The sequence below is a fragment of the Podarcis muralis genome, chromosome 13, assembly GCF_964188315.1.
Source record: "Podarcis muralis chromosome 13, rPodMur119.hap1.1, whole genome shotgun sequence".
Classification (NCBI taxonomy): Eukaryota; Metazoa; Chordata; class Lepidosauria; order Squamata; family Lacertidae; genus Podarcis; species Podarcis muralis.
This window is the reverse complement of record NC_135667.1, coordinates 5,856,092-5,877,736: the sequence shown is the minus strand read 5'-3', so window position 1 is coordinate 5,877,736 and position 21,645 is coordinate 5,856,092. Positions and strand designations below refer to the sequence as shown.

The window sequence follows — 21,645 nt, the reverse complement described above, 5'->3', positions numbered from 1 at the left end:
TCAAAGTGCAAGTAGATAAATAGGTACCACTCCGGCGGGAAGGTAAACGGCGTTTCCGTGCGCTGCTCTGGTTTGCCAGAAGCTGCTTAGTCATGCTGGCCACATGACCCGGAAGCTGTACACCGGCTCCCTCGGCCAATAAAGCAAGATGAGCGCTGCAACTCCTGAGTCGTCCGCGACTGGACCTAATGGACAGGGGTCCCATTTGGATTGTTATGAATTAATATTTGTGAAATATTGGGGCATGGCTCACCTGTGAGATTCACTGTTTGGCTCCAGGGAGACATGATCCATCGGCTGCTCAGTTTTTGCTCATACCTGCAAGCAAATCCCCCAGTGTAGATGCTGGCTGTGACTTGGACCAGGATGTCTGCAGAGGCGTTCAAGAAGGCATTCCTGGGTTCTCCGGAGTCCGCCAGAGACTCTTCACTGCTGGAGGAAATCTTGACCCCATCCTTGTAGAAATGGAACCTTTGCTCTGCGTCGCTGCCAAAGGCCGAGCAAGTGAGGCGCAGGAATCCCCCTTCCTTCACCACTCCAGACGGAGGAGCCACTGTCAGCACCGGGGCAGGAGGAGGAGCTACAGGAGCCGTCCGTAAAGGAAAATGAGTACAATGGCTAAGTGATTAGGAGTCTGTGGCTCACGGAGGTTTTAAGGGGCAAGCCATAACTAAATCGGGTTAATCCAGGCAGGGTTGCCAACAGAGAGTTGTGGGTTCATGAATTCCCCACTTGGACTTCAGGAGGGGAGAGTAGAAGATCAGGAGCCTGTGTTGCGCAACATTCAGGGGAAATGTGCAGTGTCCGGGAAGGTAAATGTTAGCTGGCTAAACTCTTGATCCCTGTTTGAGGATCTGTACTACTCATGTCAAGGGACGCGGGTGGCGCTGTGGGTTAAACCACAGAGCCTAGGACTTGCCGATCAGAAGGTTGGCGGTTCTAATCCCCACGACGGGGTGAGCTCCCGTTGCTTGGTCCCTGCTCCTGCCAACCTAGCAGTACTAAAATTGGAATGATACAGGAAAAATTAGCATGGCCCCTGTGCAAGGATGACACGCAAATTTGTGAAGCGTTCCATATTTTTTCAGGGCTATAATTTTTTTCACGCAAATTTGTGAAGCGTTCCATAATTTTTCAGGGCTATATCAGGGGGCAGATTGTAATATATTTCACAGAACACTGTAAACGGTTAAAAACATTACCAAGGTTGAAATAACACTTGCAATGTGAAAAGAACTATAGGAGAAAATAGAGTTTTTTGGAGGATAATATGATTTACAGTGAAAAGGGTTATTTGTGGACTCCACAAAAGGGAGGGTCCGAGAATTCTGTATTTTTTTATTGGATTTTTTCTGTGAATTTAAAACCAGATTGTAAAACCAACAAAAATTATTATAAAAGAAGTAACTGATATGAGGGTGATGTGTCGGAGCTTTCCAGCTTGCCCCTAGGCCCCTTGCCTGGTTTCTTACTCATGAGTAGTATTCATGTTTGAAACAAAAAAAATTCCTTCCAGTAGCACCTTAAAGACCAACTAAGTTAGTTCTTGGTATGAGCTTTCGTGTGCATGCACACTTCTTCAGATACACTGAAACAGAAGTTGCCAGATCCTTCTATATAGTGAGAAGGTGGGGAGGGGTATTACTCAGAAGGGTGGTGGGAATGGGTGATTGGCAGATAGCTGTGATGAGCCTGTTGACGACTCTTAACGACTGCAATAGGTCTTACAGGAAAAAGTAAGGGGTGAGATGGTGAAAAATGGCTTTGTCATGTATAATGAGATAAGAATCCAATGTCTTTGTTCAGACCAGGTCTCTCCATGGTTTTAAGTTTGGTAATGAGTTGCAATTCAGCAGCTTCCCTTTCCAGTCTATTTCTGAAATTCCTTTGTAGTAAAACAGCTACTTTGAGATCTTGTATAGAATGTCCTGGGAGATTGAAGTGTTCTCCTACTGGTTTCTCTGTCTTGCGATTCTTGTTTTGACTATGGCAGACCAACACGGCTACCTATCTGTAACTGGATTCATGTTTGACTAAGGGTTACAGCGCTATCGTCCAAGAAAAAAAGACCCACATTGCAGTCTGAGCAGATATCAAGAAGATTCCCACTTCCGAGGTAACCCTGGTATCTAAGAATGTCACCCGCTGGCTTATAACCACGCCAGACCAGTGGTCCTGCTAGCATTGTATACACTGACTGGCAGCATCTCTCTCTAGGTCCTCAGGAAGGAGAGTTTCCCAGACCTACCAGGAGACAACGGGGATTGAACCTGGGACATTCTAGGGCGTCCTTCCCCTTCATCTTCCAAGGGAATAATGCGTTTTTTAAGGCCTCACCCATCACTGAAATCCTGATCCTTCTGCTTTTGGGGGATGAGATGTTCCAGCTCGATTCCGCAGCTTGGTACGTGCAAAAATGATCCCCGCTGTGTCGAGGAAACAAGCGCTTCATGTGCGTTAAGGAGGCCAGAGGAGAAGGGGGCCTGTAGCCATACAACAGCCATCGGTCCTTCCGAAAGAGAACCCTCGACATGAGAAGGTTTTCAGGAGCAGAGCATGTGAAGTTCACAATCTCCCCACTGCTATAGGTGTCAAGCTTTGGGGACACAGAGAAGAACGGAGGACGAAGGGGGTCTGAGAAGCAAATAAACAGATAAGGAATAAGAAGCAAGCCTTGTTTGGCGATGCCCCATTTCCCTTCAAAATGCAAAACGTAAGACCGCCCAAGTGTGGCAGGGCAGGAGACCAGGGTGGCCTGCAACAAAATGTTGCCATGTATGTCAAGTGGGAGATAACCAGAGCATGCCCCACTCTGGTGAGACAGTCCGCAGGCAGGGAGGGTCTCATCCTGCATACCAGATGGAGCTGGTAGACAGCTGCCCTGGACACAGAATTGACCTGCGCCTCCATGGACAGCTGTGAGTCCAAAATGACTCCCAGGCTGGACACCTGGTCCTTCAGGGGCACAGTTACCCCATTCAGAACCAGGGAGTCCTCCACACCTGCCCGCCCTCTGTCCCCCAAAACAGTACTTCTGTCTTGTCAGGATTCAGCCTCAATCTGTTAGCCGCCATCCACCCAATCATGCAAAATCTGACACTCCTACATCCCATAGAGCTTCTGTCTCCTATCAGAAAAGTTGAAAGAAGAACGGAAATCCGCTTTACCTGCCTGGACTGATCTCCCGATGAGGATCTGGAGACAGACTGGAAGTGAAGAGCAAAGGAGAGATGCAGTGTGAATGTGAGATAGACGGCAAATTTCCAATCTGAGTTGGGCAGAGAGGTCACCAACCTGTCACCAAAGCAGCAGACTTCATCCTCAGCCAGTATCCCTGGAAGAACAACCACGGCTGGAGCCCCAAATCCACCTTCTCTCTGGTTTCTGTCCCAAGAGAGACAATGAACCGGCCTTGCCGAAGTCTGTCTTCTCAAAGCAAAGACTAAAGACAGGAAGCACAACATCACACCCTTGACTCCTGATCATTGTATAGACACACACCCTGAGCTGTGTGCAGAACTCGGCCTATAGGCTTTAGCCATAACCACAAGCTTTAGCCATCTAGAAACTGCTAACCACATCTGATCTTGCAGTGCCATCACCTGTTCTTCTCTGCGGTCAAACTTCTTGAAGAAACCCAAATGGAACAATGTGCAGGAGGATGGGCGAAGGGAAGAGCAGAACTCAACTTTACCTGCATAGACGGATAGCCAAAAGATGATCGGGAGATTGGAAGGAAAGCTCCTGCTCTGGGAAGCTGGTATTAGCTGCTTCCAGCCTGCCAAACTCCTCTGAGAAGCTTCTGCCCCCTCCTCTTTCCCAAGTACAGTTTAAAGAAGTCAAGTTAGAATTCAACTTGGAAATGTGAAAACACACGCATTGAAGAAGCAGATTTCAGTGCAACATGCTGAGAACCTCAGCCGAAACTGTATTTACAGTGGTACCTCAGGTTAAGTACTTAATTCGTTCCGGAGGTCCGTTCTTAACCTGAAACTGTTCTTAACCTGAAGCACCACTTTAGCTAATGGGGCCTCCTGCTGCTGCCGCGCCGCCGGAGCACGATTTCTGTTCTCATCCTGAAGCAAAGTTCTTAACCTGAAGCACTATTTCTGGGTTAGCGGAGTCTGTAACCTGAAGCATATGTAACCTGAAGCGTATGTAACCTGAAGTACCACTGTATTTACATTTAGATCCCACCCCTTTCTTCTGTTGGCAAACATATATTTCTTTGGTTAGTTAAGAAAATGTCTCTATTGCTGGACTGCAGTAAAAGCTTGACTGTAGCTTAAAGGAAATATCAAAATTATCAACAACGAGTACGTAGTTAAGAACAATGTGAAACATTAATTGTGGTTCCCTGGCAGCCACACAGCCAGGCATTGACCAGATCCAAAGATACATAGATTCAGCAAGGTGGTAGTTTTATTTGCCTTCAGGCGAAACCCTGGTGGGAACCAAGCCGCCAACAGAGTTGCCATGTAGGGCCCAGGGCTGGATTTAGGTTTGATGAGGCCCTCAGCTACTGAAGGTAACAGGGCCCTTTCTATGTCCAGCTGTCCTTTGTCAACAGCAATTTGTCACTGTTTTTGTGTTGAATATAGGCTATATGGTAATTTATGAACCTAATAGGTATTAGCCACTCTGAGCCTGGCTTCAGCTGGGGAGGGTGGGATATAAATAAATTATTATTATTATTACTATTATTATTATTATTATTGCCATTTGCACATAATATGTATTTTATCAAAATAATTGTTGAACTGAAATACAATTAAGAAGAAGTATATTAATAGTGAAATACAATTAAGAAGAAGTATATTAATAGTGAAATAATTATTAAGATCTAACTTAAAATGATTTTTTATTCATAACAAAATTAATAACGCAATCACATTGGCATTTGGCAATAACAAAAGTTCATTTAGAAACACAATTTACAAAGACTCATAATCTAGGTTTTTATCTTATATTTTTGAAACGTACATCCAGTTTTTTCCCTTTAATTTTTTTGGGCCCCCCAAGAGAGTGGGGCCCTAAGCTATATCTTGTACGTAAATCCGGCACTGGTAGGGCCCTACCCCGTCCAGAAACCTCCAGAGTTTTGTTTGTTTAAGACTGAATCAAAAAAAGTTTTGCTTTACTTATTTATTTGAAAGATTCCTTTAATGACAAAGAAAACACTCAAACAGGTCATATTGTAAATACAAAGCAATGCTCCATGAAAACCAAGCAATCATTTTCTGAGGGCAGGTGACCCCATGCCCTGACCCCCCATGGCAGCCACCAGTGGAGAAGGCCTTCTTCTGGAACACTCCCCCCCCCCCATGATAGACAGGGCTGACATAGACTTTGGTCCCATCCTGGAAACTGTCCCCACTGCAGGTCGGAGACCGCCTTCCAGGTCATGCACAGAACGGAAGGGGACACCTGAAAGCCCCAACATTATCTTTAGCTCCTCTTTCTCCTTCAACAGAAAGCGAGTGGGACCATCAGGATCAGGAGCGTAGGAGCCAAGCGCAAATATCCCAGTGACAGGGATGGATTTGGTGTGGGTGATGGTGGTGCCGATGAATGTGGCCCCTGACCTGAAAGGAATAAAGAGGAATCCGTTATTTGTTCGTTGTGTTTCGCTTGGGTCTTTCGTCCTGAAGGCGTGACGTCATTTGAAAAAGGTCCCAAGAATAATTTCTGAATGTTGATTTTTATCTCTTTAATGACGGCACAGTGGTACCTCTGGTTGCGACCAGGATCCGTTCCGGAAACCCATTCACAACATGAGCAGAACATAATAATAATAATAATAATAATAATAATAATAATAATAATAATAATAATTTATTTATACCCCACCCATCTGGCTGGGTTTCCCCAGCCACTCTGGGTGGCTCCCAATCAATTGTTAAAAACAATACAGTGGTACCTCGGGTTAAGTACTTAATTCGTTCCAGAGGTCCGTTCTTAACCTGAAACTGTTCTTAACCTGAAGCACCACTTTAGCTAATGGGGCCTCCTGCTGCTGTCGGGCCGCCGGAGCACGATTTCTGTTCTCATCCTGAAGCAAAGTTCTTAACCCGAGGTAATTTTTCTGGGTTAGCGGAGTCTGTAACCTGAAGCGTTTGTAACCCGAGGTACCACTGTACAGCATTAAATATTAAAAACTTCTCTAAACATAGGATAAAATGTGAGCAGACCTCTCCATCTCCATCCGTCCCCCTCCATTCCCCCCAAGCATGAAGGTTGAGACGCAGCATATGAAATAAAGAAGATGGCAATAATTGTGTCCCTTGTGGAAGACCAGACATATTGATAGCCTCATTTTCACACAATACATTAAAGTGGATTGTGCTACTGCTAAAGATGGCTCTCACTTCCCCAAAATGACTCACCTGGGACATTCACCACGACTTTCCCTGTCTTGCTCCACGGAGACATAACCCATCGGCCACCAATCGCTTCCTCATAACTGCAAGCAAATTCTCCACTGTGGTTGACCGTGGCTTGTAAGATGCTCACAGAGGCGTTTGGTGAGGTATTTGCAGGTTCTCTGGATCCTTCATGACTGGTGTCCATCTCAGCACCATCCTTGAAGAAGTGGAATCTCTTCTCGGTTATGGTCCCATTGGCCAAGCAAGTGAGGCGCAGGGAGTCCCCTTCGTTCACCACTCCAGACGGAGGATCCACTTTCAGCACCGGAAAAGGAGGGGGATCTGCAGGAATCATCCACAAAGGAGAAGTTATGAGCAGGTGAGCTAGACATGGCTTAGTAGTTAAGAGCTTGTGGTCCACTTGGCCTGTAAAGGAAGCTATAATAATAATAATAATAATAATAATAATAATAATAATAATAATAATTTATTTGTACCCCGCCCATCTGGCTGTGTTTCCCCAGCCACTCTGGGCGGCTTCCACAAAAACCAAAAATACACATTAAAAACTTCCCTGAACAGGGCTGCCTTAAGATGTCTTCTGAAAGTCAGGTAGTTGTTTATCTCATTGACATCTGATGGGAGGGCGTTCCACAGGGCGGGCGCCACCACCGAGAAGGCCCTCTGCCTGGTTCCCTGTAGCTTTGCTTCTCGCAGTGAGGGAACCGCCAGAAGGCCCTCGGCGCTGGACCTCAGTGTCTGGGCAGAATGATGGGGGTGGAGATGCTCCTTCAGGTATACTGGGCCGAGGCCGTTTAGGGCTTTAAAGGTCAACACCAACACTTTGAATTGTGCTCGGAAACGTACTGGGAGCCAGTGTAGGTCTTTCAAGACCGGTGTTATATGGTCTTGGCGGCCGCCCCCAGTCACCAGTCTAGCTGCCGCCTTCTGGATTACTTGTAGTTTCCGGGTCACCTTCAAAGGTAGCCCCACGTAGAGCACATTGCAGTAGTCCAAGCGGGAGATAACTAGAGTATGCACCACTACAAGGTGTGACCGGAAAATTCGGTGAATGGTCACAGAAATCGGACAGCGAGAAATATTTGAACATGCATGCCTTACAGGCCTTCAAAGTAGGCCTCCTCTGATACAATGCAGCATTGACAACGTTCGTAGAACTGCTGGAACTTCTGGAGAAGTTCTCTATTTGTACTGCTTTCAGTTCCCTCGTCACAGCAGCTTAGATGTGTGAAATGTTTGAAAACCTGTGTCCTTTCAGTGCAGATTTCAGTTTTGGAAAATGAAAGAAATCTGGTGGGGCCAGATTGGGAGAATATGGAGGGTGGGACAACTCAGTACCTCAGTAACGATTTCATGCTGAATATGCAATTCTTCTGCCATCATTCGGACGCACAAACGCCGACCCCGCATCAATAACTCACGGATTCTGTCAACATTTGCCGCCCTTCACGGAAACGCTTAAACCACTCATACACTGTCTTTCGAGTTACGGCTTCGTCTCCGTACACAATTGTGAGCATTTTGTGGGTTTCCAATGCCAGTTGTACAAATATTTCTCGCTATCCAGTTTCTGTGACCGTTCAACAAAGGTCAGACAGTTCTATGGGAACTCAGGGGTCTAAGGCTGGTATATTGTTTTGTTGATTACTGGGCATGTGCCTGAAGAAGTTTATTTTCTGAATTTAGAATCATAGAATTGTTGAGTTGGAAGGTATCCCAAGAGTCATCGAGTCCATAGAATGCAGGAATCCTGCTCACAACTGCCCTTTGGTGGGCTTGAAACACCAACCTTCTGGATAATAGCTAGATGCACTGACCCACTTTGTCTACTCCTCAAAAGATTCCATCAACGGTGTCTCTGAAAAATTGTACACATCACTTGGGAAGACAGGCGAACTAATGCCAGTGTACTGGAAGAAGCAAAGATCACCAGTGTCGAAGCAATGATTCTTCAACATCAACCTCATTGGACTGGTCATGTTGTGCGGATGCCTGATGATCGTCTTCCAAAGCAACTACTCTATTCCCAACTTAAAAATGGAAAGCGTAATGCTGGTGGTCAATAAAAGAGATTTGAAGACTCTTTCAAGGCAAATCTAAAGAATTGAAGTATAAACAATGACAATTGGGAAACACTTGCCTGCAAGCGCTCCAGTTGGAGAACAGCCTTTACCAAAGGTGTCATGGACTTTGAAGATGCTCGAAGTCAGGACGCAAGGGAGAAACATGCTAAGAGGAAGGCACGCTTGGCAAACCCTCACTGTGATCAACTCCTGCCCGGAAACCTATGTCCGCATTGAGGAAGGATGTGTGGATCCAGAATTGGCCTCCGCAGTCACTTACGGACTCACTGTTAAAACCATGTTTATGGAAGACAATCTTACTTGGCTACGAGGGATCGCCAAAGAAGAAGAAAGAAGAAGCACTGACCCGTTGTGCCACGTGCAAATTTGGCAAGGAAGACTCTTCACCCAGATTACACCACTGCCACTCTCCCAAAAAGATCTGCACCTTGAGACCTGAGAATGTGTTGCTGGCCAGTAAGTTCTACTCAGACCAGACCCAGTGAAATTAATGGGCTTAAGTTAGAGTCGCCTGATATTTAATAACTCAACAAGGAAGATTCATACATGCAAGTTCCCACACTATGTTTACTCTGAAGGAAGTTGCATTCAGTAAATCAACTCTGATCCTTTCCTTATCAGAACCTGCTCACCTTATAAACCTTCTAGGCAGTCTGAAATCCCTCTTTCAGGGCACCTTTCATCACATGTGGTGGAAATGTAAGGTAGTAAAAGAATTTTGGGAAATGATATACAGTGAGTTGAAAAAAAAATGTTTCAAATAACCTTTTCTTTAAAACCCGCCCTGAAGCCTTCCTATTAGGAATTCTAGGTGCCAAAATCCGAAGGGAGCAGAAAATACTATTTATGTATGCGACCATGACTGCACGGATGTTATTGGCCCATAGACGGAAAGGAGATAAAGTCCCTACCAGAGAAAAATGACAGATCAAGTTGATGGATTACTCTGAAATGGCTAAAATGACTGGAAGAATAAGAAATCAGGAAGACCAACATTTTAATAAGAAATGGGGAAAAATTATAATTTATCTTAAAAACCATTGTAAACAGTTAAGATCGTTAGTAGACTTGGAATAACACTTGTAGTTTAATGGCGAATTTTGGACACAATGGAGAGGTAAAAGATTGTTAAAAAATGATTAAGAATAGGATTAACAAAAGGGGAGAGGGAAGTCCAGGCGATTTTTGGAATCTTGTTTCTATGTTGGATGTGAGTGTAAAATTTTAGTCTGAAAAACCAAATAAATAAATTTATATATTTAAAAATTGAAATCCTTCTTTCAGAACACAGTGCTCCTCTCTCTCTCGTGTTGCGAATGAAAGAGACAACACCAAACAGTAAAATGCAAAGATGCTCACCTGCCATGGCTACAAAGACAAGGTTGCTCTGTGGGGACCAGATTTCCTGTCCTGAGGGCATGATCCAGTACACACAGCTGTAATTCCCAACGGTATCTTCATTGACATGGAACATCTCATAAGGCCCCATTCCACTATTGGGCAACTCCTTGAAGGTCCGATCTTGCTGTTCTTTGAAGAAGGTGTATCCTGCCACCTTCGGGCCAACAGGAGCCGAACAAGTGAGAATCACCTTTTCACCTTTCATGTAGATGTGGTGCTGGGGATCCAAGGAAAGAATTGCTGCAGGTGGGATCCCTGGAGATCACAGAGGAGGAGAGGTAAGCCAGCCAGTCAGGAAACAAACGCATGAAACCAAGAGGGCAAAGATGCTCTGAGAAGCGAAGGAGCACAGAATAAAGAGGGTATCTTATTTGGGGAAAGACCGAAGCAAAGGAATATAAACACACACCGTACTTTTCGCTCTATAGGACGCACCGGACCATAGGAGGCAGAGAACAGGAAAAATAATAATTCTCCCCCTCTCTGCTCAGTGCCCCTTCAGCGAAGCGGCAGGAGAAACGGAGCCCCTTCCATTTCTTCTCCCACTTCGCTGAAGGAGCGCTGTGCAGAGAGGGACAGCTGTTTAGCGCCTCTCCAGAGAAGCGAAGCCTGGAGAGCAAGAGGGATCGGTGTGCACTGACCCCTCTCGCTCTCCAGGCTTCAGGCGGCTATCCGCAAGCCTTCGGAGTGCAGCGGGAACTCCTGCTGCACTCCGGGGGCTTCAGGTGGCTTCAGCGAAAGCAGCATGAAGCCTCCGGAGGAGCTCGCAGGGGCAGCTCTCCCTCTGCGCTTCGGAGGCTTCGCGTTGCTATCGCTGAAGCCAAGGAGCCTGCATTCGCTCCATAAGATGCACACACATTTCCCCTTAATTTTTGAAGGGGGAAAAGTGTGTCTTATAGAGCGAAAAATACGGTATGTGTTCATTCTTGCAACGACTACCATTTAGTTTTGGGGTTTTCTTGACTAGCAAGGTGGCATTTGCCGGCCTTCCAGAACGTTTGGTTCGACACACTCAGCAGCAACAAAAAGCCAACAGGTGATACCTTGCTTATAGCCACATCTCCCATTGTGGAAAATTTGACCTACTGGATTTCTGCCTTTTGCTGCTGTCAGATGCACCTGAGCTGTGAATTTAACCATATACAAAATTGACACCCCGGCCATCCCGTGCAACTGCTTAGTAAAATCAATTAAACAAAAATGGAAACCAACTTTACCTGCATGGACTGAACTCCAAAGGAGGATCCACAGACAGGCTAAAAGTGAAGAGCAAAGGAGAGATGTCATGAGAAATGGTGTGGTTTGTGAGATAGAGTTTATATAAACTCACCCTCTATCTCACAATCACACCATTATTAAATGTTCTGTTTTACAATTTAAAATATTCATTAAAATATCAGTGACTTCCCTTCTTCCCTTTCGATATACAATATCTTTATTGTCATTGTCCCATACACAACAATGAAACTGAAAAACTACAAAAAACATTCAAAAACCCCTAAAAACTCTGAAACCACATTTTAAAATACAATATACTATAGAGACTCCTTATGCTGCGTTTAGAACCAGAATTGCATTTGCATAGAAACTGTTTCTCAGGTGGCTAGTCCTGGTCTTTATAACCCTGTACCTTCTTCCAGAAGGCAGAAGCTGAAAGAGATCATTTCTGGGGTGCGCACTATCCTGTGCTATCTCTACAGCTTTCTTATGGCACCTGGAAGCATAGAATTGATCCAAAGTGGGAAGAGTGCACCCAATTATTCTCTCCGCAGTCTTTACAACCCTGGACAGCGTTGTTTTTTCCCTGGCCGTGCAGCTTCCAAACCACACACACAGACCATAAGTTAATACACTCTCAACAGTACAATGGTAAAATGCCATCAACAGGTCCTCTGAGATTGTTTTTCCGGAGGATTCTCAGAAAATATAACCTCTGCTGTGCTCTCTTCATCAAGTCTTTGCTGTTTTCTCCCCAGGTTAGGTCGTCTCTCAACTCCATTCCCAGAAATCGAAACACCGAGACCTGTTCCACGCACTTCCCCTCAATAATAAGTGGCTGAATATTCAATTTACATTTCCTAAAGTCCACAAAGATCTCTTTTGTTTTCTTTAAGTTAAGGAGTAAGTTGTTTTTCCTGCACCACTCCCCCAACTGCTCAACTTCCTTCCTATAGACCGCCTCCCCCTCTCCAGCCGTGATTAAATCAACCACCGTTGTATCATCTGCGAACTTCCTATGGTTCATTTTGCTTATCATAAATCCCTGCATATTTTACATAAAAAACTGTACCATTCAGTATTCCATGATTGCATCTGTCAAAACTTATTTACACTGTTGAATTTATCTTAATGCTGCCAATGTTTTCAGCTACGAGAGATCGCCAAAGAAAAAGAATATCAAGACTGCCTAGTGGTTAGGGCAGACTTGTGGCAGCTGACCCGGAAATCAGAAAAGTGGGTAGAGCTCAGATTCCTCGGTGTCAGATTGACAGGAATGAGCACGCAGCGTCGGATTTCCCCTGGCTTTTGACGTCTTACTTCAGGGTGGCTGGAATCCGTGGCCCTCTTAGGCTTGGTCTCTCTTGATCTTGGCCTTTGCCAGTGTGGCTGAGTCCAAGCCTGTCAGTCATAAGATGCAGATGATGATGATGATGATGATGATGATGATGATGATGATGATGATAATTTATTTATACCCCACCCATCTGGCTGGGTCTCCCCAGCCACTCTGGGCGGCTTCCAACAAAATATTAAAATACAATAACCTATTCAACATTAGGTAAAGGTAAAGGGACCCCTGACCATTAGGTCCAGTCGTGGCCGACTCTGGTGTTGCGGCGCTCATCTCGCTTTATTGGCCGAGGGAGCCAGCGTACAGCTTCCAGGTCATGTGGCCAGCATGACTAAGCCGCTTCTGGCGAACCAGAGCAGCGCACGGAAATGCTATTTACCTTCCCGCGGGAGCGGTACCTATTTATCTACTTGCACTTTGACGTGCTTTCGAACTGCTAGGTGGGCAGGAGCAGGGACCGAGCAACGGGAGCTCACCCCGTCACGGGGATTCGAACCGCCGACCTGATTGGCAAGTCCTAGGCTCTGTGGTTTAACCCACAGTGCCACCCGCGTCCCATTATTAAACATTAACAGCTTCCCTAAACAAGGCTGCCTTCAGATGTCTTCTAAAAGTCTGGTAGCTGTTTTTCTCTTTGACATCTGGTGGGAGGGCGTTCCACAGGGTGGGCACCACCACTGAGAAGGCCCTCTGCCTGGTTCCCTGTAACTTGGCTTCTCGCAGCGAGGGAACCGCCAGAAGGATAAGGATAAGGAGTGAGTTTTTGGTTACCAAGGTCTTCCCTCCATCCATTCATCTCTGACGGATCATGGGCTTAGGCGACCTTGGCGACTAGGGCAGCAAAAGCCAAACCCCCTATTTTGTCTATAACAAGAGAGAGGCCCCAAACCTGTTATCAAAGCAGCAAATTTCATGCTCGGCCGGCGTCCCTCGAAGGCCAATGGCTGCGTCCTCTGCTCCACCGCTGTCTCTCTGCTTTCAAAGAGAGGATGGGCTGTCTCTCCCTGACTCTGCCAGACTGTCAGACGCAAAGACAAGAGCAGGAACTGAACCGTCATCACCTCCTTTCCTCCCAGCCACCACAAAGCATTGCACCTGGGCCACCAGCGCAGCACACAGCTTAGCTCATAGGCCTTGAGGACACCAAAAGCTGCTGGGTGGAACAACCAATGTTCCAACCATCTCACCACATCTCTCCTTGCAGCGCCTATGCTCAGCCTCCTTTGTAACCAAAACACTTGAGGAGGCGGTAGCACGAGGCTAGAAATGAGAAAGCGGAAGGACGCAGCAATCACAGGCGGTCGACTCAAAAAGGGGCCTCAGGAAGAAGATCAAACCTCTCCATTCTGAAGGAAATCAGCCCTGAGCGCTCACTGGAAGGACAGATCCTGAAGCTGAGGCTCCAAGACTTTGGCCACCTCATGAGAAGAGAAGACTCCCTGGAAAAGACCCTGATGTTGGGAAAGATGGAGGGCCCAAGGAGAAGGGGACGACAGAGGACGAGATGGTGGGACAGTGTTCTCGAAGCTACCAGCATGAGTTTGACCAACTGCAGGAGGCAGTGGAAGACAGGAGTGCCTGGCGTGCTCTGGTCCATGGGGTCACGAAGAGGCGGACACGACTAAATGACTAAACAACAACAACAACAACATGTTAGAAGAGTCCTGCTAATCTGGCCAAAGTGACTTCTAGCCCAGCATCTTCTTCTGACAGTGGCCAACCAGGCATTCCTTTTGGGGAAAGAAGAGACCAGGATCAGCAGAATGGGAACTCCAGCACCAGGAAGCAGGAATAAGATCCTCAACGACCGCCTCTCCCTACATGAAGGGATCCAGACCCTGCGATCATCAACCGAGGACCTTGTTTGTGTGCCTCCTCCACAAGAGGTCTGGAGGGTGTCAACACGAGAACGGGCCTTTTCTGTTAGGCGTAATGGTTTAATTCACACAGCAATGAAAAATGTAAACGTATTAAAGAAGGTTTAAAATGGAACATGGCTAAATGTATATTGGTAACATTGAAGTTTTCCCCAATGCTGTTTTCTAAAGCTGTAATTAGTTTTCTGAGCTGTAATTAGCTAATGATGACCTGCTCTTTGCTTCTCTACTCTCTACTGAGAGTGAACCTTTGATCATGTGATGAAGGTATTGAGTTGCAAATCTGCCATTTTGAACAGAGCTGCCTTTGAGTCTTTGCCTTCCAAACCCAACAGAGTGAAGATGCAAATGGAGTCTTTCTCTGAACGCAACAGAGAACAATCCATGTGATAATGGCTTGGCAAGAGTTGGAAAGCTGGTAGGAGAGAGAGAGAGCAAGAGAGAGAGAGAGAGAGAGAGAGAGAGAGAGAGAGCGCTCTGCTTATAGGTCTATTTTGACTATTTCGTACAGTGGTACCTTGGGTTACATATGCTTCAGGTTACATACGCTTCAGGTTACAGACTCCGCTAACCCAGAAATAGTGCTTCAGGTTAAGAACTGCTTCAGGATGAGAGCAGAAGTCGTGCTCTGGTGGCGTGGCGGCAGCAGCAGGCCCCATTAGCTAAAGTGGTGCTTCAGGTTAAGAACAGTTTCAGGTTAAGAAGGGACCTCCGGAACGAATTAAGTACTTAACCTGAGGTACCACTGTATTTTGTAAGTTGCTCAGCCTATGCTGGTCAACACAAGATATTGTATGGATGTTTTAATTATTTTGAATAAAGTTCTGCCAGTAAACGTTTAAGCAATATTTTCATGGGTCTGGACAAAGTTTCATTTCCAAAGGAGTCAGTTCTTCAGCTACCACTTGCTTCAAACAGCACAAAATTTTATATCTGCAACATTTTCTGCAGTGGCTCCCTGTTTGTGAGATGCTCTCCCCACGGAGGCTCCTTCTGGCGCCTTCATTATACATTTTTAGGTGCCAGGCAATTATTTAAATGTGTTTTTGGGAGGGGGGTTATTGTTTTGCTTTGTTCTTGTTCTTATTATGACCTTTACGGTTTTAATCTGTGAACCATGCTGAGAAATTCGGTTGAGGGGTAGCATACAAATTAAATTAAATTAAAAAATAAATATTCATGAGAACCGTATTACTATGCAGGAAGCACAATAATAATAATAATAATTTTATTATTTGTACCCCGCCCATCTGACTGGCTTGCCCCAGCCACTCTGGACGGCTTCCAACAACCATAAAAGCACAATGAAACATCAAACATTAAAAACTTCCCAATACAGGGCTGCCTTCAGATGTCGTCTAAGAGTAATATAGTTCTTTATTTCCTTGACATCTGATGAGAGAACGTTCCACAGGGCAGGTGCCACCACCGAGAAGGCCCTCTGCCTGGTTCCCTGTAACCTCACTTCTTGCAGAAAGGGAACTGCCAGCAGGCCCTCGGAGCTGGACCTCAGTGTCTGGGCTGGGCGATGGGGGTGGAGACGCTCCTTCAGGTCTACTGGGCCTTTGAGGCCGTTTAGGGCTTTAAAGGTCAGCACCAACACTTTGAATTCTGCCCAGAAACGTCCTGGGAGCCAATGCAGGACTCGTGTTATATGGTCCCGTTGGCCACTCCCAATCACCAGTCTGGCAGCTGCATTTTGGATTTGTTGTCATTTTGAGATGGTTCTGCCCTCTTCTCTTTCCCAACCATGTTTGTAAATGACACTGCAAATCTTTAATCACATCAGAATTCTACTTGTAAGAATTGAATTGTCTTTATTGAATAGAAGCTGCGTTGATTTCTGTGGAACCAACACGTATTTGTTTGTTTGTTTTCTTTTCTTAAATTTACATCCCATCCTTTCTTCCATCATCACAGCAGCACATCTGTGGTTCCCAGCTAGTCACCCACCCAGACACTGACCAGACCCGGACCTGCTTAGCTTCCGCAAGGTGGGCACCTCCTGTGCCTTCAGCCATGCCCTGGCTGAGAGCAATAAACCAACTGGCAGGCGATGTAGAATCCTTTGGCAGCCACTCAGAACTCCACAATCTCTTTCCTTTCCACAATGTCTTCACTTTCTTCCTCTGTTCTTAGGTGGAAACAGAACCTCGCTGTACATCACCTTCTCCTCTTCCACCAGTCGGAGCCCATTTCCTAAGCAAGACTTAGCAAAGCAGAATTTGATGGTGGCGTAGGTGATGGTTGAGTCCTGTGGGAACAGAAGGAATGTGAGGGTGCCGTTGGTCAGCACTGAAAGCAGGAGGGGCCTGGCAAATAACCTCCCTGGGTACCTTATCTGGTATTGTGGACACTGGTTGGCAGCAGCTTTCTAAGTCCTTCACAGCCTTACCTGAAGAGGCCGGTGGGATTGATCCTCAGACCTTCTACATGCAGAGCATATGTCCTACTGTTGGCCTACAACCCTACATAGCCGGAGCTCAGAGAAGGAAATTTTTCTCCCACTTCCTAGTGCTTGATCATTGGCTCCAGGTATGTTTCCAAGCACAATTCAAAGTGTTGTTGCTGACCTTGAAAGCCTTAAATGGCCTCAAAGGCCCAGTAGGCCTGAAGGAGCATCTCCACCCCCATCATTCTGCCCAGAAACTGAGGTCCAGCTCTGAGGGCCTTCTGGTGGTTCCCTCCCTGCGAGAAGTGAGGTTACAGGGAACCAAGCAGAGGGCCTTCTTGGTGGTGGCACCTGCCCTGTGGAACGCCCTCCCACCAGATGTCAAGGAAATAAACAACTGCCTGACTTTTAGAAGACATCTAAAGGCAGTACACAATAGAGATCTCTGTCCACGAGCTTGCTCATTTGTAGGCTATCATTGCATCTTGCAGTAGCACCACATTCCATAATAGTTAGGCAGTTTTTCATGGATGTAACTAATATTACACATGAATCTCCTCGCTTACTTGGTCGTGTTCCTGCCAAACTGCTGTTTGGGGCTCCCCTGTTTCAAGATCACGCAGTTCCTCCTCCTCCTCCTCCTCCTCCTCCTCCTCCTCCTGTTCTTCTGGCTCAGAATCCTGCTGGCATTTCACTGCTTCCACAGAGGAGAAAAAGAGAGCCAAAGGCTGAAAAGGCACACACAATATTATTCACACAAGCATCACAGTATCCTCAAAACCCATCACGTAACTACCAGTCTTTTTCTGTCCACAGTAGAAGATGAGGAGAATCATCAGAATCACAAAGGGGACTGCCAAATACGCAAATGCCAGCGATGGACCTGATGGTGGAGAAGGATCTGAGAAAAGAAAGGAAAAATGGTTAGGCTATTGTGTTTTTAATAAGGCTTCCTTGTCCTTGGATGCGAGACAGGCAGAAAATGTCATGCAAAATAAATATTCAACTTCTGAAGAGTAACTTTCAGGACAAGTAACTAGGGTCAGACTTTTCTAGACAAGTTGAAGAGGAGAGATGTTTGAGCCCTGCAAATAACACCCCCCCCTCTCTCCTTTCAATCCATCACAGATATGAACTGCTCACTCTTACCCAACAATAAGGCTGAGGTGATGTATGGAAGTGAGAGCTGGACCAATAAAGAAGGCTGATCGCCGAAGAATTGATGCTTTTGAATTATGGTGCTGGAGGAGACTCTTGAGAGTCCCATGGACTGCAAGAAGATCAAACCTCTCCATTCTGAAGGAAATCAGCCCTGAGTGCTCACTGGAAGGACGGATCCTGAAGCTGAGGCTCCAAGACTTTGGCCACCTCATGAGAAGAGAAGACTCCCTGGAAAGTCCCTGATGTTGGGAAAGATGGAGGGCACAAGGAGAAGGGGACAGCAGAGGACGAGATGGTGGGACAGTGTTCTCGAAGCTACCAGCATGAGTTTGACCAAACTGTGGGAGGCAGTGGAAGACAGGAGGGCCTGGCGTGCTCTGATCCAGGGGGTCATGAAGAGTCGGACACAACGAAACAACAAAACAACAACAAAAGGCATAGGAAATAAAATAGATGACATTTACAGGTTACAGGGAATGACAGATATTTTGCTCAATCTCCCCCCTTTTTCTGGCCCATCCAGTGGCTCCCCCTTAATACTTCAATCAACACAGAAAAATGGAATATCCTTCTGCTAAACTGAGCTCTAACCTTCTCCAGATGACTCACCTGGGACTTTCACCATGATTTTCACCGTCTGGCTCCTGGAAGAGGTCACCCACCGGCCACTAACTTCTTCCTCATAGCTGCAAGCAAATTCTCCACTATGGTTGAGCTTGGCTTTCAAGATGCTAACAGAGGCATTTGAGAAGTTAGTTCCAGGTTCTCTGAAGCTCCACACAGATCCTTCATCGCTGAAGGTTATCGCAAGTCCATCCCTGTAGAAAGTGAATCTTTTCTCAGTCTCCCCCTCGTTGGCCAGGCAAGTGAGGTTTAGCGAGTCTCCTTCGTTCACCACTCCAGGTGGAGGATCCACTATCAGTGTCGGAGAGGGATGGGGATCTAGAGTGATCGTTCACAAAGGAGAAGCAATCAATTGAGGACAATGACTTGGCTCAATGGTTAAGAGACTGTGGTCCACTTGGCTTTTAGAGCGAATGCATTTATTTTGGCTGGACAGCTCTATGAAAAGCCATGGCTCTGACGCTGGCATTCTGCTTCGTTGATTGCCAGCTCTGTGGCTGCAAGATTGTCACAAGAGCGCCTGGATTAAAATTGTCCATCAAAAACTTCACTCTTGTGGTTTATCACCACAACAGCTAATCACTTTGGGTTTTAGTAAAGCAAGCGGTCTAATTTGTCAGCGCCTGAATGAGACTGACATGGGACGCGGGTGGCGCTGTGGGTTAAACCACAGAGCCTAAGACTTGCCGATCAGAAGGTCGGCGGTTCGAATCCCCACGACGGGGTGAGCTCCCGTTGCTCAGTCCCTGCTCCTGCCAACCTAGCAGTTCGAAAGCACGTCCAATTGCAAGTAGATAAATAGGTACCGCTCTGGCGGGAAGGTAAACGGCGTTTCTGTGTGCTGCTCTGGTTCACCAAAAGCGGCTTAGTCATGCTGGCCCCATGACCCCAGAAGCTGTACGCCGGCTCCCTCGGTCAATAAAGTGAGATGAGCGCCACAACCCCAGAGTCGGCCACGACTGGACCTAATGGTCAGGGGTCCCTTTACCTTTACCTTTACCTCTAGTTAAGAACTTAATTCGTTCGGGAGGTCCGTTCTTAACCTGAAACTGTTCTTAACCTGAAGCACCACTTTAGCTAATGGGGCCTCCCACTGCCACTGAGCGATTTCTGTTCTGTTCTCATCCTGAAGCAAAGTTCTTAACCCGAGGTACTATTTCGGGGTTAGTAGAGTTTGTAACATGAAGCGTCTGTAGCCTGAAGCATCTGTAACCCGAGGCACCACTGTACAGTGGTACCTTGGTTCTCGAACGGCTTAGTCGACGAACAAATTGGCTCCTGAACGCCACAAACCCGGAAGTAAGTGTTCTGGTTTGTGAACGTTTTTTGGAAGCCAAATGTCTGACGCTGATTCAGATTGAGTGCAGGAAGCTCCCGCAGCCAATTGGAAGCCGTGCCTTGGTTTTCGAACGGTTTTGGTAGTCGAACGGACTTCCGGAACGGATTAAGTTCGAGAGCCAAGGTGCCACTGTACCTTATTACCTTCAAGGCAGTCTGAAATCCTTTCGGAACACAATGCTCCTCTCCCTCTTGTGTTGCGAATGAAAGAGACAACGCCAAACAGTAAAATGCAAAGATGCTCACCTGCCATGGCTACAAAGACAAGGTTGCTCTGTGAGGAAAAGATTTCCTCACTTGAGGGCATGATCCAGTATACACAGCTGTAATTCCCAACAGTATCTTCATTGACACGGAACATCTCATAAGGCCCCATTCCACTATTGGGCAACTCCTTGAAGGTCCGATCTTGCTGTTCTTTGAAGAAGGTGTATCCTGCCACCTTCAAACCACCAGGAGCCGAACAAGTGAGAGTCACCTTTTCACCTTTCATGTAGATGTGGTGCTGGGGATCCAAGGAAAGAATTGCTGCAGGTGGGATCCCTGGAGATCACAGAGGAGGAGAGGAAAGCCAGCCAGTCAGGAAACAAGCGCATGAAACCCAGAGGACGAAGACACCCTGAGAAGGAAACTGAAGGCACACACTATGAAAAGCGCTTCCTATGTCTTACTTGTGGGATGTGAGACATAAGTAGCAGTCAAGTACAGGAGTGTCTCTGGCGCCATGTGGTGGCCAAAAGGGAAAAGGCAAGCCGTGGAAAATAGAAAGGAACATAGAAAGGGAGAAAAAATATAAGGATGAATAATAAAATTCATGGAATAACAGTGGGCCAGCAAAATTACAAAATAAAAGCATTTGCGGATGACATTGTGTTAAACTTAGAGCGACCAAGAGTGAGCATACTAGGCGTGACAAAAGAGATAAATAGATCTGGAAAATTGGTTGGCTTTAAAGTAAAGAAAGGGGAAACCAAGATGCTGGTAAAAAATATGGATAATCAAACAACAAAAAAAGACATTGAATCAGAATGTGGGTGGAAAATAGAGGATTTACATCTCCAAAATAAAAAACAAAAATGAATAAAATAAAACCTACATACAGCAACAGTCTTTTGTGTTGCGTAGGCTCCTATTTGTTATGTGTAAAAGACATTAGATACCTATGAGGTCCATAAATTATCATATAGCATATATTCAACAAAAACAGTGACAATTTGTTGTTGACAAAGGACAGCTGGACATATAAAGGGCCCCATTACCTTTAGTAGCTGAGGGCCTCGTCAAACCTAAATCCGGCCCTGAATCTGCGACTTGAGGAAGTTCTCTAAAAATTGTGCATGGATGGTATTTAACACTGAGGTGCCTCCCTTAAAACCCAATAGCCCTCCGTTATGTTGCAGGAGGGTGCAAATTATACGCACATACCAACATATGTGGTAGGAATGTCTACAAATAGAACTACTTTGGAAGGAAGTTTTTAAAGAGATCTCTCAGATAGCAGCTCAGACAACCCCAGTGACCACTTAATTTATATACTTCAGGTATGGACCAATGAAGAAGGAATTGATAACACATTTATTAACGGCAGCTAGAATGGTAATAGCCAGAACTTGGAGAAACTTGCAATTAATGAATATTGATCACCGGTATAACACAGTCTGACAAACATCTGTAATGGAGAAGCTGTCGCAAAAACGGAAAAGGAGGGAAACAAACAGTATAATTTTTACACTGCATGGTGTGATTTTACTAAATATACATATGAGACAACACATGGATGAGAAATACAACATATATTGCAGTATAGTGC

At 46.0% G+C, this 21,645-nt stretch overlaps 2 protein-coding genes and 1 non-coding gene across 3 annotated transcripts in view; 1 reads left to right on the top strand and 2 right to left on the bottom strand.

Annotated features, from left to right (window-relative positions):
* LOC114582386 (uncharacterized) overlaps positions 1-13,645 on the bottom strand; it is a 108,310-nt gene extending 94,665 nt beyond the window's left edge. The window contains exons 1-7 of the mRNA XM_077917812.1: positions 13,333-13,645; positions 11,089-11,127; positions 9,830-10,126; positions 6,387-6,707; positions 3,168-3,206; positions 2,338-2,634; positions 254-580 (exon numbers count right to left, since the gene is read on the bottom strand). Of these exons, the coding sequence (XP_077773938.1) occupies positions 254-580; positions 2,338-2,634; positions 3,168-3,206; positions 6,387-6,707; positions 9,830-10,126; positions 11,089-11,127; positions 13,333-13,501 (1,489 nt within the window). The 5' untranslated portion in view covers positions 13,502-13,645. The remainder of the gene's footprint in view (positions 1-253; positions 581-2,337; positions 2,635-3,167; positions 3,207-6,386; positions 6,708-9,829; positions 10,127-11,088; positions 11,128-13,332) is intronic.
* Positions 979-1,084, top strand: LOC144325398 (U6 spliceosomal RNA). Its single transcript, XR_013390561.1, has one exon. It is a non-coding gene; the product is annotated as a U6 spliceosomal RNA (small nuclear RNA).
* Positions 13,646-16,235: 2,590 nt separating the features above from the next.
* On the bottom strand, positions 16,236-20,561 carry LOC114583619 (Fc receptor-like protein 5). Its single transcript, XM_077917811.1, has 5 exons — positions 20,507-20,561; positions 20,082-20,378; positions 18,483-18,815; positions 17,279-17,613; positions 16,236-16,574 (listed from the first exon to the last, which is right to left on the bottom strand). Exons 1-4 carry the CDS (start codon positions 20,559-20,561, stop codon positions 17,465-17,467), a joined length of 834 nt encoding a protein of 277 aa, XP_077773937.1. The 3' UTR covers positions 16,236-16,574; positions 17,279-17,464.
* Between the last annotated feature and the right edge of the window lie 1,084 nt (positions 20,562-21,645).

Coding starts and splice junctions, on each gene's coding strand:
- LOC114583619 (XM_077917811.1), bottom strand. CDS start 20,561: ATGGCGCCAGAGACACTCCTGTACTTGACTGCTACTTATGTCTCACAT. Junction 18,816..20,081: donor TGTCTTTGTAGCCATGGCAG/GTGAGCATCTTT, acceptor CGATCACTCTAG/ATCCCCATCCCTCTCCGACA. Junction 17,614..18,482: donor AATCATGGTGAAAGTCCCAG/GTGAGTCATCTG, acceptor TTCTTTTCTCAG/ATCCTTCTCCACCATCAGGT.